Source organism: Alligator mississippiensis, chromosome 1 (genome assembly GCF_030867095.1).
Source record: "Alligator mississippiensis isolate rAllMis1 chromosome 1, rAllMis1, whole genome shotgun sequence".
Lineage (NCBI taxonomy): Eukaryota > Metazoa > Chordata > Crocodylia > Alligatoridae > Alligator > Alligator mississippiensis.
The window spans coordinates 302,879,591-302,898,732 of NC_081824.1; the positions used below are offsets into that span (position 1 = coordinate 302,879,591).

The 19,142-nt window shown below is 44.4% G+C and overlaps 1 protein-coding gene across 1 annotated transcript in view; it reads left to right on the plus strand.

The window, feature by feature from the left end:
• The window catches only part of LOC102561639 (amine oxidase [flavin-containing] B), a 103,169-nt gene that overhangs the window by 75,811 nt on the left and 8,216 nt on the right, over nt 1-19,142 (plus strand). The window contains exons 9-14 of the mRNA XM_014611208.3: nt 2,033-2,129; nt 3,508-3,561; nt 10,372-10,429; nt 11,711-11,808; nt 14,375-14,486; nt 17,868-17,930. Coding sequence (XP_014466694.1) covers nt 2,033-2,129; nt 3,508-3,561; nt 10,372-10,429; nt 11,711-11,808; nt 14,375-14,486; nt 17,868-17,930 — 482 coding nt within the window. The remainder of the gene's footprint in view (nt 1-2,032; nt 2,130-3,507; nt 3,562-10,371; nt 10,430-11,710; nt 11,809-14,374; nt 14,487-17,867; nt 17,931-19,142) is intronic.

Genomic DNA, 19,142 nt, shown 5'->3' on the forward strand with positions numbered 1-19,142 from the left:
ATTTCATAGCTTTCCAGTAACTTGTTTGAGTGTCCTAAGAGAAGCAGAGAAAATGACATGAGGAGAGAAGGTGGAATGCACTGGTATTATTCCTTATTTATCTTCTATGGGTCTTCATTGACATCTGGGAAGGAGCCAAGTTTCTGCCATTAGATGCATTAACATAATGGTACACTTGATGCATTTCACAGAGTTTTTATGACATTTACTGCATATCTGTGATGACTTTATCCTGAGACCATTGTGTAGCTAACATACTGTAGCTATATCTCTTAGTCTACTAGTGGCTTTAAGGGTTAAGCCAGGGTTATTCAACTGACAGCCTGTGAGGGGCCAGCATTTGGCATGCAAGCTGCACTCATCCTGTGAGCGTGTAACAAGCAGCCCATGGGCCCTACTGGTTGCCTCTTCTGTTGCCACTCAGTGGGGGGTGGGCCCAGTAGTATGTGTGTCACTTGCGTAGTAATAGGTAGGGAGGCTGCATGCTGCCAACCTGGTGTGTGTGGTGGGAGGCAGAGCTGGGTGCTACTACTCTGGCCCATGTGGCAGGGGGCAGAGCTGAGGAGCATGTGTAGCCAGCCCAACCCATGCAGTCGGGGAGATCTTGGGGAAGGCTGCCCCTTCAGTGTGCAGCCTATGCAGTGTGAGGACCAGGGTGGGCTGCACGCAGGTACCATGTATGGCCCCTGACCGTGCCCTGAGTTAGGATGCGTTGGTACTTTTTGCCCATTAGAGGCTTGCGGGTATATCCGCAACAGATGACTGGAAAGATCCCCACCCAGTAGTCTAAAAGACCTTCTGCTTGATGTCATGAATCAGGGCAGCCGCTGGCAGCTGCTTTCTGACTCCCGCCGGAGTGTTTAGATTTTTGACTTGACAGGTGGGTAATTAATGGATGGAGTGAAATTAACCAGGCACAGACGCGTGTTGGTTGCAGGAGATTTTACTTACGCCGCCTAGAAGTGAAGCGTGACGCAGGCAGAAGACTTGCTTTGTTTACAATTGAGCGTGCATATCTGGTTACAATCGACGTGCGTGACAAACGAGATGCTGTGACCGAACTGACGAGCCTGCGGGGGGGGGGGGGGGGGGGCGGGTTTGGGTATGTCGGGACCGCCGATGACGGGGAGTTATTGGTGGGTGATCAATCCGCCAAGTTACTCTGCTGTGTGTTCTCCGATTTGGGCGGAAGTGCAAGCTGGTTTTGTTTGTGTTATAACCAGTTGGTTTAAACCATGTCATTTGGCTTTAGTTGAATCTCCAATTATATAACAGTTTTCGCCAGGGTTTTATTTCAGGGTTTTATTGCAGGGATGCTCTCTTTTTTTTTTTCTCTCACCCTGACCAATTTTCAGGATTTATGACAGGGATGTTTTCTCTCTCTCACCCTGGCTAATTGTAATGCATGCCAAGCTAGGCAGGCTTGAGTTTTGTTTCTTGTTAGCAACACAGGCTTAAGTTTCGTTTTTTTTGCTAGTGACATGGGCAAAGTTGCTTTTAGTTATGACACTTGAATGCTGCATTAATAATTCTTGTACCTCCACTGTGCTTTCAGAATAAATGTACACGTGTCCTGATATGTCTTATATCCAGGATATCTGATGTGCTTATCTTTTATGAGTGCTTTGTTCAATATGTTCAAAGCAATTGAGCATCTCCAGTATTTGAGAACAGTGTGCTTTAGTGCACTTAATAAATCTCCTAATTATGTGAATTACAGGATAATTGCTTTTCTATGTCAAAAATTCAATTATGTGAAATCCCTTATGTTGTTCTTCCATTTCCAGGATATTGAGAAGGGATTGTTAAAGAACCATGGGATCTAAACCATCTCCCCTTGCTAGAGTGTAGTATTTCTCAGAGCCCTACTAATAGCACTCAGTCTCTGGTAGTACAATGCCACAGGTCGAGGGAATGGTGGAATAAACTTTTATCACATTGTTTTGTTAATTTGGGATGGGTTTTTTCTTCCTATTTCCTGCTCTTTCATAGCTCTCAGGTTCTAAAATAAATTCTCATATGTGCTTTGCAGGCTACTGTGGTACCATGATCATTGAAGATGAAGATGCTGCAATTGGTCTAACACTTGACGATACCAAACCTGATGGCAGTGTTCCTGCTATAATAGGGTAAAAGATAATATGGACAGTGAAATGCTACTTGCTGATGTTTTTTGATTTGGGAGATGCTCAAAAGTAGAAACAAGTCATTGAACGTAAAACCTCTGATAAACAATTAAGTAGAGCTAATCAAAAACTCTCAAATACATCTCATACCTGGTAATTTTTTTGTCCAACTATATTTAAGAAAAACAACATTTTCTTGCCTTTTTATTTTAAAGATTTTTTAAAAAATTGTTGGTAAAATATTTTTTTAAAAAGAAACATTTTTCTCTATTTTTTTTCTCCCCATCTCTGTTCAGTGGTAAACAGGGAAGAAAGGAAAAACAAAATAAAAACCTTTAACATTTCTCCAAACATTTTGCCCTCCTTTAAAGGTTTTAATGAAAAATCAACAAGCTTTATTAAAATGGATTACATTCTAAGAAATGTGCAGGTTTTTTAATTAATCAAAACTTATATTTGTGGTTCCTTAATAAAGATATTGAATCATTCTCCCAATTCTACTCCATGCTTCAGAATTCTTTGTTACATATGTACATGAACTACTGTATAAAATGTTGGGCACCATAAAACAGCTCCTACAGCTTTGAACCCTGGCCCTACTGTTGTTCCCTGAACAGAAGAACCAAAACCAGCAGTCTGCACACTACTCATTCTGTGGCACTTAGCTGAGAAGGAAGGGTGTGGACATGGGCCTGATGAAAGGTGACTACACAGATACACCAGTCATTCTGCCTTTCCTTCTTGGGTGGAAGAGTGTACCCATTTCAGTGGGTGCTGCAGTCTTATAGCTATGTTACCACTCTGCTACATACAGGGAAAAATCTATCCTCCTCCCCTGTACCTCAGTCCCAGTGAATATCCCCAGTGTGCAGCCACTAGTGACTATGCTGGAAATTGAGATTAAATCCTGCCAACTGGAAGGCAAGTTTCTAGTCAGAATTCTTGGCAAAAAAAAAGTATTTAAAGAACTGGCAAGCGAACGCTAGAGAGAAACAGAAGACTGAACAGAACCTGGCATCAATTTAGCTCCTCGCTGATCCTGTTTTAAAGTGTACAAGTATACATATACAGGGGGTGCATCTACACATTCATTAATGAACTGTAGTTATTGCGCATTAGGTTTATTACTTGTATAACCAAGTACTAAATCAATGCATAGTAACTGGCACTCTAAGGCAGTAGCACCAGTGCATGGCTTTTTTAAGTCTAACTGCGCAATAGCCTAATACTACTGTGCATTAGCGTATTGGCATCATTTTTGCCCTACACGCTATTGCATAGTAGAATTAGGCTACTGCGCAGTTAGTCTTGTGTAGATGCACCCAGTAATGATGTGAAAGTAACAGTATTTTTTTTGTTCTTTTTCATCATTTATTTTTAGTTTTATTCTTTCTCGGAAGTGTAGAAGACTGACACACCTTACAAAGGAAGAAAGGTAAGAACAACCTTTTACATGGGTTCTGTCAGAGGCTTTAAATATCTCTCTCTCTCTACACATAACAGACAAAAAGTTCCTTTTAGTAAAAATCCCCATGCAATAATTATAGGGAGGTTGGGCGTTAACTAAGCACAGTGTTGTCACTTTAAAAGAGAAACATTTCACCTTGTTCCCAGGGAAACCATGCCTAGCCTTCATCCAAAACGGCAGCAAACACAGTCACTTCTAGCTGTCATCTATAAAACATTCTGGGCCAAATCCTTCGGCCCTCATGTGACTGCTTTGAGGTTGTCAGGCAGTAGAACGTAGCCAAAGAAATAGAACAGCTGGGGTTCCCTTAGCATAAAGGAATGCCTAGTGGGCCCAATGCCAGCTCATGCTCTGTACTGCTGTTCCTATGGCCCTACATAGTACCCTGGATACATTGAGTATGTGCCAGGTATAGGAGGGCCTAAACAAAAACATCCTAATGATCCTAGTCCTGGAGGCCATTTCAGCGCCTGGACACTAGTTCAGCATTGAAACTGCTCCAGTTCTATATCATGGGATGAACCAGCCCACAGAATTGGGATGTAGAAATGTGGCAGAAAGCTGCCCATACAGAGGAAGCACTCTGGAAGATCTACCCCCTTGTCTTGTTTAAGCACATTTTGAATTACAGCAGACTGTTAGTAATTAGCAAGACTAATGTTCCACAGCAGGCCTGAGGGGAAGCCCTATTTAAAAATGCATAGTGCATGTTCAGACTTCAAAACATGGGTGTAACAGGTTGCATGTCTCGGGGCCTGCAGCTCAGCTCCAAGTGACAAGCAAGTGATTGCAGGCCTGCCTAGGATGACTGTGCCAGCTGATGGGAATAGTTGGCTGGCCCACAGGAAGTTAAAAGGCTCCCAGGGAAGGGAGCTGAGAGAGAGAAGGCTGGGAGACAGAAGCTGTGGCATTGAGCTGCAGCATTCTCTCTGAGTCAGGGAAAGGACCACAGTGTGAGTTAACCCTTTACTGTCAATGTCTTCATTTGCTTGATGATTTATGGTTTGTGTTTGTTTGCCCCAGGGGACAAAGACTGTGTTATGTAAACGGACAACCTGCTACAATGGGATACCATGTCTCCAAGTAGACATGATGATGATAATAATAATGTCCAACCTCACTGGAACAGACTGTCATCCTGGGATCAGCTAGGAATCTCTGTAGAAATTAGATAAGTAGGGAACATACAGAAGGATCAAATGGGGTCATTATTCCCCTAGGACTATTAAAATGGCAGTGTTGCACCATAGAACTTCTTTTGTTTTGGCAGGAACAGACCACACATTCTGCACCCACTTTTAAGCTCTGAGGTAGAACTGAAATAGGTAATTATCTATAAAAAGCTTTGCAGGTAGTTTGAAATCTACTGTGCTTAGCATTTCAATCTATCAACAACACTAAATGCTGTTCCATGCCATGTGTCAACAAGTTAAGTGCAATTTAACATTCAACAGCACTTGAAAGCAGCTTACTGTTTCTGTGTAATGAATGGATGCCTCATTATTTATAAAGCTGCCATAAGATGAACCACTGTGTCTGTGGGTATTGAGAATTAACAGGATTATTTGACTGTAGTTGCCTAAGGTTAACATTTAAACAATGGTATTTTGAACACTTGTCTTTGCTGATTGAAAATCAAACTGCTAATGACTTTTATGTAAGAAGGGGTGACAGTGTACCCTGTGCTTGGTACAACATGTCTGTCAGGGAGAAAGTCACTCAGTCTTAAGGCACATCTCTTAAGCTTCAATTTAATCCTCTACAGGGATGGGTTGCAAGCCAAGTGGCTGGGCAGGAGTTTCTCTGCACTCACCTATGAACTCAGCACTTGGCTTCCCCAAAACAGGCTAGATTCAATCCATCATAAGTGACTCAGTGTATTTCCTGGGGTCCAGAAACTTTGCGTTCCAGGCACTCCCTGTAGAGAGCAAACCAGGAAAGCCAAAGCTGCAACTAAACTCCAACTAGCTTTGAGCATCAAGGACAATAAAAAGTTCTTTTTCAGATATGTGGGGAGCTGGAGGAAAAGCAGGGGCAACATTGGACCCCTGCTGAACCAGATGGGGCAACTGACAACTGACGCCCAGGAAAAAGCCAACCTATTAAATAGGTACTTTGCGTTGGTCTTTCATCAGTCCCATGTGACGCCCATGCCCACTACGGGACAGGGAAGTCCAGGTGAGGGTGATCCCCTGCCCTCCATCAGTGCTGACCTCGTGAAGGAACACCTTGAGAAGCTGGATACCTTCAAGTCAGCCGGCCCTGACAATCTTCACCCCAGGGTACTCAAGGAGCTGGCGAGCATCATAGCCCAGCCTCTAGCACAGATCTTTGAAAACTCTTGGCGCTCTAGTGTAGTGCCCGAAGACTGGAAGAAGGCCAATGTGGTGCCTGTCTTCAAGAAAGGGAGGAAAGTGGATCCAGCTAACTATAGGCCCATCAGCCTGACTTCTATCCCGGGGAAGATCTTAGAAAAGTTTATTAAAGAGGCCATCCTTAACGGACTGGCCGACGCCAACATCTTAAGGGATAGCCAGCACGGGTTTGTTGCGGGTAGGTCTTGCTTGACCAATCTCATTTCCTTCTATGACCAGGTGACCTATCACCTGGACAAGGGAGAAGAGATTGATGTCATATATCTTGACTTCAAAAAAGCCTTCGATCTGGTTTCCCATGATCACCTCTTGGAGAAACTGGCCAATTGTCACCTTGGGTCCTCCACGATCCACTGGCTGGAAAATTGGCTCCGTGGTCGGACCCAGAGGGTAGTAATTGATGGAAGTCACCCATCATGGTGTCCTGTAACCAGTGGGGTCCCTCAAGGCTCTGTCCTTGGACCCATACTGTTCAACATCTTCATTAATGATGTGGACACTGGAGTCAGAAGCTGACTGGCCAAGTTCGCCGATGACACCAAACTTTGGGGCAAAGCATCCACACCAGAAGACAGGCAGGTGATCCAGGATGACCTGGACAGGCTCAGCAAGTGGGCGGACGAGAATCTGATGGTGTTCAACGCCGATAAGTGCAAGGTTCTCCACCTTGGGAAGAAAAACCCGCAGCATCCTTATAGGCTCAGCAGTGCTATGTTGGCTAGCACTATGCAAGAAAGAGACTTGGGGGTCATCATTGACCACAAGATGAACATGAGCCTGCAATGCGATGCTGCGGCTAGTAAAGCGACCAAAACGCTCGCTTGCATTCATAGATGCTTCTCAAGCAAATCCTGGGACGTCATTCTCCCCTTGTACTCGACCTTGGTGAGGCCGCAGCTGGAGTACTGCGTCCAGTTCTGGGCTCCACAATTCAAAAAGGATGTGGAGAAGCTTGAGAGAGTCCAGAGAAGAGCCACGTGCATGATCAGAGGTCAGGGAAGCAGACCCTATGATGACAGGCTGAGAGCTCTGGGGCTCTTTAGCCTGGAAAAGCGCAGGCTCAGGGGTGATCTGATGGCCACCTATAAGTTTATCAGGGGTGACCACCAGTATCTGGGGGAACGTTTGTTCACCAGAGCGCCCCAAGGGATGATGACTAGGTCGGATGGTCGTAAACTACTACAAGACCGTTTCAGGCTGGACATAAGGAAGAATTTCTTTAGTGTCCGAGCCCCCAAGGTCTGGAACAGCCTGCCACCAGAGGTGGTTCAAGCACCTACATTGAACACCTTCAAGAGCAAACTGGATGCTTATCTTGCTGGGATCCTATGACCCCAGCTGAATTCCTGCCCTTTGGGCAGGGGGCTGGACTCGATGATCGTCCGAGGTCCCTTCCAGCCCTAATGTCTATGAAATCTATGACTGCCTGAGAGGCTATGACAACTCTTCAAATCTGAAATGTCAGCTGAAATAGCCATCATAGTGGGATTTTACTGTAGCTTGTCTGCCAAAGTAAGGGTGCAAAATCTTCCTCTGTCTCCTACCAATGCATCCCTGGGACACAGCCTAGTTACCAACTACAGTGGGCCAGATTGTGGCCTACCTTGCACAGTTGTGCAAAGGAACTTAGGGGTATCAAGCACTTCCTTTCCAGCTCTTGCAACATGAATAGTGGGGTAGGTGGCAGAGCTGTCTTCATGGGCCGTTCCCATCCCCTCCTCGTGCACAAGTGGGTAGGAATAATAAAAGTTGCAAGTATGCATGGCTTTGGCTTCATCTCCAACTCATTGTCTAGCCTAGCCATGCCAGGGCAATGGGAAGTATACGGCACCATATACTACCTCTGCAAAGGGAGGAAGTACATGGTGCCATGTACTTCCACAGAGGGAAATCAGCAGGTAAATTGTAACTCTTACCAAGATGTCTTCTGGACTGCTTCAGGTGCAAAACACTACACCTTAATTATGGCTTGTGGAAAAACTGTGATTGAACCTGGGACTAGGAAATGAGTATATCATACACATTTAAAAACATGGATATGCTACATATACTGCATGTCCAAGTAGAATTTTTGGGAGTAGTAACCAGCCTGGATGTTGGCATGTAGATATCCTGCATCCTGTGAATGGAATGATAGCAATAGACTTTCCAACTATAATTAATTTAAAACACATAAAGGTGAGGGCTTGGGTGTTTGTGAGTGGAAGGAAAACCTGCAAGGGCTCAGTAACAATGCTAGGAAGAACAGTCAAATAAGTTCAAGAGTTAGCTAGAATATTTTTACTACCAGTTCTCAATCCTTTGGAGGCTACGTATTTTCTAGGATTACATTGATTTATATAATGTCTTTCAAACCATTTGGTAGCTTGGCAACATGGAAGATGCCATTAAGCTGAAGGTTAATATTTGCTTATGGTTGAGCTATTTTAAAATCATCTTATCTTTGCAATTTAGTTAGCAAAAGGTGGTGGATAGCTTCTCGGAGTCCCATTGCTGTTTTCAACCATGAATGTCCAGAGATCTGCAGGGAAGGGAAAATTGGCAGCTTTTGTTTAACACCATGGCTGGGGTAGGTGGGCTGTCAGTGCTAGTATCACTTCAGTAGGCTGAACTGGCAGAGGAATTTGGAAGAGAATCTGGCCTGGGCCTTTGTGACACAGGAGATGGGGAGAAGGGTTGGTTGTTGTTTGTTTGTTTGTTTGTTTGTTTGTTTGTTTTTTGCATGCATGAAAAGATGATTACTCATCAGTTTTTTTCCAAAGGCTGTCATTGGCTCTTCCCTTTACCCGTCCCCACCCCCGCCCCCTCCCCCCCCACCGACTGCAGTGTGACTTCAATATTCATGCATTGCAGCTGTCTGAGGGCCCCCTAGTGTGCATTAGAGATACTTAGCATGCTTGTGGAGCTGGAGAGAGAGAGAGATTTAGAATAGTTTGTGTTTCAGCATTGTGCATAGAACCACACGGTTTTAAATAATATTAGCACATCCCAGGTATAGCACACTCATGCTGACGTAGGCAAAACTCCATGAACTGCAGAAGCCTATACATTTACCTGAAGCCCATCTGTTTGTTCTCAGAATTTCTTGGGTCTTCTCTCAGAAGAGGCTGATTCCTCAAAAGGCCCAAAAGGAAAAGTGTAAAAGAACCAAATCTTCTTCCATGCAAGAAATCCATGTAGTTGGGTTTCGCACAGTGGGATTCTGTGAAGATGGGCTGGGAAAGAAAAACCCCTTGGGGCACAGACCAACAGGGCAACTACTATCTCTAAACCTGTGCTAGCTTCTTTCTGTATCTATGTGGTTCAGAAAGAAATAGGCAGTGAATCTGCATAGCTGTATAATATGTATAATGTGCATAGTTGTATGACGTGCTGGCTCTGTCCACTCTCTTCCTGCTCATTGCTATGCCACCTCCTGAAATCAGATGATCATGCATATGGATGAGTTCCTATCATTTCAAAAAAATAGAAAAAAAGGCCAATGGTATACTAGGTTGTATTAACAGGACTGTAATTTGCAAATCAAGAGAAGTGATTCTTCCACTCTGTTCAGCACTGGTGAAGCCTCCAGTATGCCTGGAGTACTGTGTCCAGTTTTGGGCCCCCGATTCAAGAAGGATGTGGACAGACTGGAAATAGTCCAGCAGAGAACAACAAAACTGATTATAGGCCTGAAAAGCTTGACTTTTGAGGAAAGGCTGAAAGAACTAGGGTTACGTAGTCTGGAGAAAAGGAAACCAAGAAGGGATTTGGTAGTGGTCTTCAAATACCCTAACTGCAATTACAGAGGTTAGAAATGGGCTTTTCTTTGGGGTTATAGGGCACAGGAACAGTAGCTATGGCTTCAGGCTTCAACAGAGGTTGAAGATGTGTTGTTCTGCTACAGAATGAGTTATATTCATGGATCCATGAATATAAAGATGGGAGAGGTTGGGTGGAGGGGGCTGTGTTAAGAATGATTCTTGGAAATCCTAAATAGTCATAATCTTTCTTCTCATCTCTCTGAGAGAACAAAGATCAGCATAGGCTGTCTGACAGGTGACAAAAATGCAGGAACAGACGGACTGTTCTTGCCTGGAGGACTATTAAGATTATAGAACCCCTGTATAATATACAAATTGGAGATGTTAGTCGTATTTGGGGGAGCAGTTTGCACAATTACATGGAAATCTGGCTCTTATAAAATAGACCATAACAGTCTATTGAACAAATGTATTATTGTATCTTTTGTAAAGTACAGATCCCCCTCCACAAGCTCTCAGTAACTGGAATAAATTATTTAGGCCTACAAGTCTTTATTTCAGTCACCATAGGAATGTATCAACAAGGGATATTTATCTTTTTTCCTTTTTCTTTCTCTGTTTTTAGTGTTTAAATCATTTCTGTATTTTTTTTTTTATAGGAAGAAGAGGCTGTGTGAGCTCTATGCAAAAGTTTTGGGATCAGAAGAAGCCTTACATGTAAGAATATAACATGATGTATAATGTTAGTTTCCTTGTTGCTATTGGGAGGAATGGTGTGAAATTAGAATGTAGTGGTTAGATCAGCGTTCTTGCCATTCACAAAAGAATCATATTCTGAGAACACTTATTAGGATATACAAGAGAGTAATAAATCTACAAATTTCACTTCACATTTTACAGAGAATAAAATTACATTCCTGTGAAGCAATTAAAATGCAAGAACTCTATTTGAAACAAGGTTCTAAAACCAAAGTGTTATATTCAGTTTTATTATCTAATAAATCTAAATGGGCTTCAGATGCTGCAGGACTGGCTTCTTCATCCAATCCAAATCTTAAGCCTATAGTGCATAATATTTCTGGTCTCGCTGACTGCCCACTCCTATAGCAGCCTCTACCTTTGTTTCTTTCTATCATTCCTTTCTCCATAATGGTAACTAAATGTTGGGTTTCCTTTGATAATTTATTTTATATTAACATTTTTTTTCGTTTTAAAGGCAGTTTTAGGTATGTTAAATTTTTAGACACAAAGCACAATAATACATCATTTTAAGTGCAACAGCAGAGCACATGGAGCTATGGAAGTGTCAGATTTTATATATGCAGCCAATAAGTAAGGAGCAAACTAGCAGTAAACTTTTCTGGTTGTAATAGATTATGGTTCTGTGGTTCCTATACAACTTTTCAGTGAGCAGGTGCACTTACAAGAAATAGAGTGGGAGTTATGTCTGCTTATACCAGAGGCAAATTTGAGTGTGTGGCTATCCACTGTTCACAACATTAGTTTCTCTACACAGGCGGATTAGGAAGAGAAGGTAGAAACAGACACTGTCTGACATCACGTTTGTACTATTCTTATGCCAGCACAAATGGTGAGCAAATAGCCATCCCTACTCTTTGTTGCTCCACTAATGTATGGAATCCGTGGGCAAGCGGAACAAGTTACCTATTGTCCTGCATCAGGCCCCTTGCCTGATACAGGACAGTGGTCCACGTGTGTTTCACCCAGTAAAGTGGATCAGCTCTGGCAAGAAGCATCTCATCACAGCTGATCCACTTTGTTTGACATCTGTTTTTATGCAGAGAAAGCCAGTTAGCCAGAAGGCAGGGCAGGGTTCCAGTTTTAGCTAGGAGTATCTGGAATTAAGGTTTATATCTGGTCCATGTTTCCTGAAGAGACTTGTTAAGTGAACTACTTTTTGCTTCTGTTTCCTTAATTTTACTGTCCTTTGATATTTATTTTGCCTGCACCTTGAGTTTCATTAACTCTGTCTTGCAGCCAGTGCATTATGAAGAGAAGAACTGGTGTGAGGAGCAGTATTCTGGAGGGTGCTACACTGCATATTTCCCACCAGGGATAATGACTCAGTATGGAAGGTACAGTATTTTGCTAAAAGACTCAACAGTGGGAAGATAGGAATGAATTAATAAATAACTTGAGCACAAGTCAAAAAGCCTGGCAATATTTTTCTCCCCCACTTGTGGGGCTATGTTTTTTGTTGAAGGACCGTGATGTCAATGTGTACTTTCTCTTTAATCTTTAAAGTACAAATAAATATATTTTTGTGGCACAACAGATAACTTTTCATGAGAATTTTGCACAGTAGGCTTTTGAGGTCAAGGATTGGCATTATCATTATGTATTTATTTTACTTATTTATTTTAATTTCTATATTTTGGAATTTCAAAACTCCCAAGTAAGGGACCAGTCCTGCAAATGTAAGGGACCAGTCCTGCTGTCATCAGCTACCCAGAACCTGGGCCAGCTGCAAACATCTGCCTCTCTGCCCCAGCTGCCTCCCAGCCCTGGACCAGGCCCCAGGCTCCGGGGGGGCAGCCACGTACCAGCAGTGCTTCCCGCTGTGCTGCCCTTGCCGCTTCTACAAAGCAGTGTTGGAACCCGGCGCGGCAGGACACAGCAGGGGGTGCAGAAAGCTGCCTGCACTGAGCTCCCTGCTGCCCTGCCACACTTTCCCTGTGTGTACGGGAGCAGTGTGGGCAGCAGCGCAAGGTGGTGCCCCTCACTGCTGCCACAGTCTTCAGGGGAAGTGTGGCAGGGCAGCGGGGAGCTGGGGACAGGCAGCTTTCTGCATCCCCTACTGTGTCCTGCCATACCGGGTTCCAACGCTGCTTTGCAAAAGTGGTGAGGACAGCACAGCGGGGAGCATTGCTGGTATGTGCTGCCTCCCAGGAGCCCGGGGCCAGGTCTGGGGCTGGGAGGCAGCTGGGGGTGGTGTCAGGGCAGAGAGGCAGCAGATGTTTGCATCTGGCCCAGGTTCTGGGTAGCTGCTGATAGCCATGGAGCCTGGGCTGCTTGCAGCAGGGCTTGCATGGGAGCAGCCCAGGCTCCGTGGCTATCGGCAGCTACCCAGAGCCGGGGCCAGCTACAGCCAGGAGGCTACAAATGGCTGCTGCCCAGCCCCGGCTGTCTCCCAGCCCCAGGCTCTGGAAAGGCAGCAGGTGTCGGCACTGTGCCCGTTGGGGCTGGGAGGCAGCCGCTGTTTGTATCCTCCTGCCTGCAGCCGGCCCCAGCTGTGGATTAGCTGCTGGAGCCCGGGCTGCTCCCAGCAGGGCTTGCAGTGTCCCAGCTGCCTACTGGGAGCAGCTGGGGTTCCCAGCTGGCAGCAGCTACCCAGAGCTGGGGCTGGCTGCGGCTGGGTGGCTGCAAACAGTTGTGCTGGGCTTCGGAGCCCAGGTATCAGCTCTGTACCGGCGCGTGCATGCACGCCTCGGAGCGGGTGGTGGGGCCTGAGGCAGCGCAACCCCGGTCTCTCCCCCACTCCTGGCACAGAGCTGGTGCCTGGGCTTTGGAGCCTGGCACAGCTGTTTGAAGCCAGCCTGGGCTCTGGGCAGCTGCAACAAACAACAGGCAGGCTGCAAACAGCTGCGCCAGGCTCCACAACTCCAGCATCAGCTCCGTGCTGGCTGTGACTGCACATGCATCTCGGGGCAGACAACAGGGCAGTGCAGCCTGCCCTGAGGTGCGTGCACAGTCGCCGCCAGCATGGAACTGATGCCAGAGCTGTGGAGCCTGGCACAGCTGTTTGCAGCCTGCCTGTTGCTTGCTGCAGCTGCCCAGAGCCCAGGCTGGCTACAAACAGCTGCACTGGGGTCTGGAGTCCAGTCACCAGCTCTGTGCCGGGAGCAGGGGAGAGACTGGGGTTGCGCTGCCTCAGGCCTCTCCCCCACTGCCCGCTCCAAGGTGCACATGCCTGGGCTCTGGAGCCTGGTGCAGCTGTTTGCAGCCTCCCAGCTGCAGCCAGCTCCGGCTCTCTGTAGCTGCTGCCTAGCCACCTTCTGGGAGCAGCCTGGGCTCCGTCGCTGGCAGCAGATACCCAGAGCCGGGGCGGGTGGTGGCATGCCGAGCAGAATGACTTCGTGTGCCATGCTCAGTTTGCATGCCGGGGGTTGCCGACCCGTGCTGTAGGGAGATGTGTAGATGCTCTCTAAGAGCAGTAAATAAATTCTAATTGAGGACCATGTTATACCCTCGCTTCTTAAAGCCTTACCAATTACTGCATGCATACTGATAGCATGTTAGATCTATCGTAATGTGAGCAGGGAAAAACCCTTTCTGTTTATTTGTAAATAATATGAGGGCTATGGCTTGAAGTTCAGAGTGCCAGAGATGATTGATTTTTACTTCTCTATAATCCCAAGATAAATTAGCTTTTTTCATTAGTACTTTCATGAACATGAGATTCAAATCCTAAGCAGCATTACCAGGATTGCAGTCAAGTTTAAACTGTTTAGAAAATATAAGGAGCATCAGAGAATGACTGATACAGGAGATGAAATGCAAGACTGAACTGCAAAAGAATCTACTGCCTCAATATCTCTAAGTGCTCGTTGATGTTTAAAGTGCTTCTCCTATTCTTTAGCCAAGGAAATTAGTTGCATTTCCTATCAGGGTGATATGACCTATTCTTTGTTCATTTGAAAGGATCCTTCGCCAGCCAGTTGGCAGGATCTACTTTGCTGGCACGGAGACAGCTACAGAGTGGAGTGGATACATGGAGGGGGCTGTGCAGGCTGGAGAGAGAGCAGCTAGAGAGGTAAGAACACTGATCTTTTAAAGAGGCAGGGCATTCAAGTTGAAGTGGAAAAACCAAACTTGAGTTGCAAAGCTGCTGAAGAGGTTTGGAGGCCAACTAGGAATTAAATTTTAATGGGAATTTGGTATGGTTGATGCCAAGCTTTCAAAAATCGTTGTTGGGTTTCCCCAAATCATGAGGTTATTGTAAAAAAGGTTATATTAAAATTAGTATCTTTTATTTGCCTTTTGATTCTCTTGAGTCCTTGGGATGCGTTACATTTTACCAGCTTTTTCTCTGCAAACATGAAGGCTAGAAACTTATTTTTCTTTTAGTTGAAAGTTGAGGCTTTCATTATACTACTTGTCTGTAAGATCTGGGATGTTATGGTTAAGTGCCAAATATCGGCCACCTCTGAATAAAATCACGAAAAATGGCAACACTGAGAATCACATGTGTAAACCACATAAAATTGCTTTGATAAGCTCAGCACAAAAGTCTGTTTTCAAGACTGACAATTCTGCCACAGTCTTGTGGAGCAAACAAGAATCTTTGTTGCTTTTTAATAATGATAATGTTTTGCATCAATAGGCACATACAGATCACTTACAAATGCCATTTTCCTAAATATTTTTAAGAACGTTCAGTTGTTCTGGGCAGATATCAATCAGCAAAAGAAATGTCATAATCGTTTCATATGAGATGAAGGGAAAAACTGGTACCCCAATGGTGGGAGAGAATCTAAATGCATTGTTACATACAAAAAGGTAAAAATATTGAAAATATTGAAAAATGTTAAAACAGACCTTCCAGAGGCCTTAGCACAAGGTACAGCAAGCAAGAGCATAGTAAAGAGCTGATGTTTACTTTAGCTACTGGAGAGAGATTTGTATTATGGGAGGAAGGTATCCTAAAAATCAGTCATGCTAGTTGGTCTGTCTTCAACTTTTATACAATGTAAAGGAGAAGCATCTTGGATGATTATGTTCCTTTGTTAAACATAAGATGCAGTTCTTCAAAGCTGTTTTGGAGAGAATAACTGAAATGCTAAACTCTGTCTTAGCTGGAGCTAGGTAAAGCATTTAGGATAAAATTATTTGGGCAAAACAGGGGAGTCTGTTTCTTGTCCCATGGACTGTTTTTCTTCTATTGTAAGCTGCACTGAGCCTTTCTGGGTAGGGCAAGATATAAATTTTAGGTAGTAATTATAATCCAATGACATTCTTAACTATACAAACTGGCAGGACCTGATAGTCATCTTATATTCTGGCTAAAAATGAAAGCCCATTTCAGGAGATATTGAACAATGTTAACTCTACAAGGCAGTCAAAATCCCGGAGCTGAATTGATTCGGTCTTTGCAGGTTAGAAACAGAAGTAGACATTTACCTTTGATTTAGGAAATGCAGCCACATGCTTGCAGTGGCTCAGGCCAGAAGCTGGAGAGTGCTAGAGCATGCCTCTCTGGCACATAGTCATATGGGCTGTGTGTTTGCTTCCTCTTCCTGCTGCCCCCGAGGTCTCTGGGATTTGCAGTCCAAAATCATAGCAGCAGGACTCTGCAGGGTTATTCTTCACTTTCTCTTCCTGCTTCTAGATGCCTCTAGGATTTCTGGTTCACAGTCACAGCTAGCAGTATGTTTCAGCATGGGAAGAGGTGTTTTCACCCTGACCCCAGACTCCAACTGGGGTTTGCTGGGATGGCGGGGCAGTCCCCCCTCTCTTCCTGCAGACTGGGCTGCATTCCACTCCTCCTTCCCCCCCCTCCCCCCACTCCCTTGTCAGTCAGCCCTCACTGCTCCAGCTAGGGAGCAAAGGGGTGGGGCTTGCCCTGCTCTCTGGAGCAGACAGCCCAGCCCAGCCTAAGGCTGCAAAATGCTGGGATGCTGGAGGAATGTGAGTTAATTTGAACCTGGAATGGCTCTGGGAGAGAAGTTCTGTAAACTAGTTTGACCTAAATCAGTTAAGTCTGATACTACATTCAATCAGGTTTATCTCAAACCAGTCATTTTGAAACTGGTTTGTGTGCACTGAGTTTCTATTCTGTTACAGGTTTAAACCAGTTTCCGATCACTTAAACTGGCTTATGTGTAACGTCTGTCCCTAGCCCAAAAGGCAGGAGCAAGAAAAAGCAGTTAAAATCTCCCCATGTTTTTGTTTGGAAACCAGTACCTTTAAAAAAAATGTGCATCTTTGCTGTCATGCTCTTTGACTACAGGCAGTCCTTGGACTTAAGACACAATTGGTTCCTGAAAACTGTATCTTTAAGTCAAAACGTTGTAACTTGGAACCAATTTTCTCATAAGAAACAATGTTATAAATGGGGGATTCATTCCTGAACCAAGGCCCAGTACCCTATTCTCACTAAAAATACCCCAGAATTTTGTGCTTAATCAATTATAGATGAGTAATATAGCTACATTATTGTATTTATATTGTAAATAGCAATCATATTGATTTGGAAGGACTTCTTTGAGGTGACTGCTGGACTTTTTGAAGGGCTCTTGGTTGGACTTTTTGAAGGGTTGGCTGGAGTCTTCTCAGGAGTCTTGGCTGCAGGTTTTTCTGGAGTCTTGTCTGCCGTCTTAAAGAAAGTGTCCAAGGAAGTTTGGACAGATGTTCTCCAGGTAAATCAGTGATGCAGCGAACTTGTTCACTGGCGTGGCATCACATCAGATCAAGCATTGTAAAGTCAAAACTGACATCATAAAGTTGAAACAGGGTGTCAATTTATAAACGTAAGTGCCAAACATAAGTCGAAATGTTGCAAGTCGAGGACTGCTTGTATTTCATTTAATCATTTAATCGTAGTTTGGCTTCCTGCCAGCAGACCGTAACATTTTTAGCAGCTACTTCCCGTTTAACACTTTGGCCTGCCCTGAACAGTAAGGTCTCCTCCTTCCCACAAGACCCTCTTCCTACTTCTGTATCAGAAGGAAGCTTTCAAAAGTAACTTGTCCTATTTTCCACATGCCAGTTACAAGAAACAGATATCACAACATTAGCATCAATTTTACAGGCTGCTTCCCGCACAGATTATTGGTTCATATTCAGGCGTCAATTCATCAGTAATTTAAGAAGATGTGGATTTTTCAGTAGGATTATGCATATGCTTATTTCAGGCAGTGTTTAAATCTCACAATAATTAGGACATTCCTGAGCTAATGAGGTTTCCTCCATTCCTTTATTTTCTTCCATCCCTTCCTGCAGTTGGATGATTATTCTCAATAAGTAACAGGCCCTCTCATGAACGTGATGTACAAATATCAGATTCTCTTTCGAGTCAAAATACATAGGATCTTATCTTGATTATAACAGTATTAGTTTAAGCAAATGCTTAAAGTGTCAACAGTTTTGCTTTTTAAAGGTATGAAGGGTACTAAGAGGAGATGTTTATTTTCAGATACTGTGTTCTATGGGAGAAATCTCAGAAGGTGAAATTTGGAAGTCAGAACCAGAATCGATTGTAAGTTTACCTTTAGTTACTATGAAAGCTTTTCCCTCCCTGCCTTTGATACTGATAATGTAAAGTAAGGTGTTACTCAATTATGCATTGGCTGTTCTGCTGAGTAGTAAAACAGATGCTGGTCATTTTAGTTTTGGAAAGTAAAAAGTATGTGGTTGGCTCTCACAAAGGGGAGCTGTCTAAATATTTAATTGGAATGGCACAGAAAAGACTTCCCCTCCTTTGATAAGACTACTAATGTCTTCACAGACCTCTGACGGTGCTCATTACTTTTAATTTGATGAGCTTTTAAAGCTTGGTTGTGTTCAGAAAAGCCCCATCTTTAATAGGTTTGGGTGAAATTTATTTGAAATTTGGATAAAATGTTTTGTTGAAATTCTGATGAGAAAAACAAGGGAAAAATGACTAAAAAGTCCCATTTTCAACCAGACAAGGTTCTTTGGGTAGATGTGATCTCTTTCATTAGATCAACTAAATAGTTGGAAAAAAGGTCTTTGCAAGCTTTTGGGGACAAGCATCCTTTTTCAGGCATTGGGAGGCTCTGCTGTTGTTCAGGGTAGAAAAGAAGCTAAAAGTGTGACAAGAAGTCTGTGAAAATGTAAATGGGTAGAAATCTGGAAGCAGGGTCAGCCCGTCCTACCTTGCGGAACCTGCAGCCACAGGGGGCCCTGCAGTCAAGGGGCCCCTTGCAGCTGTAAACACTCCAAAGCAGTGCTGTAGCAAGGGGGGGGGGTGTTTGCCAGCAATCTGCATTGATGCCATTGGCTTCATTCCCGGCTGCTCGCCATCCCCACCCACCAGCGCTGCCACCACCACCAGTTTCTTCAGCCGCTCGTCCCCTCCCCACCTGATGCCGCTGGCGGCTTTGCATCAGGGGGTCCCAAAACTATATCTTGCAGTGGGCCCCTAAAAATTGAGGGCTGGCCCTGTTTGGAAGACAATGGGTAGAGAGGGGAGGGGGAGGAAGGGGAGTGGGGAGAATGCAGATGGTAAGCTCAGGCAGGTACCTGGTGAATCAGATGTCAGGCAAGTTGTAATGTGTCATAAATCCAATGTTTATATTAGATTTCTGAAGTGAAGTTTGTAGGCCCTTGTATGAAAGGTGTTTTGTAAGTTCCCTTTGAGGATTAGAACTCTGTGACCCAACCCAACCCAAATGGATCCAGATCCTACTAGGACACGAAATACAAAACCTGCCAACATGTTTCCACC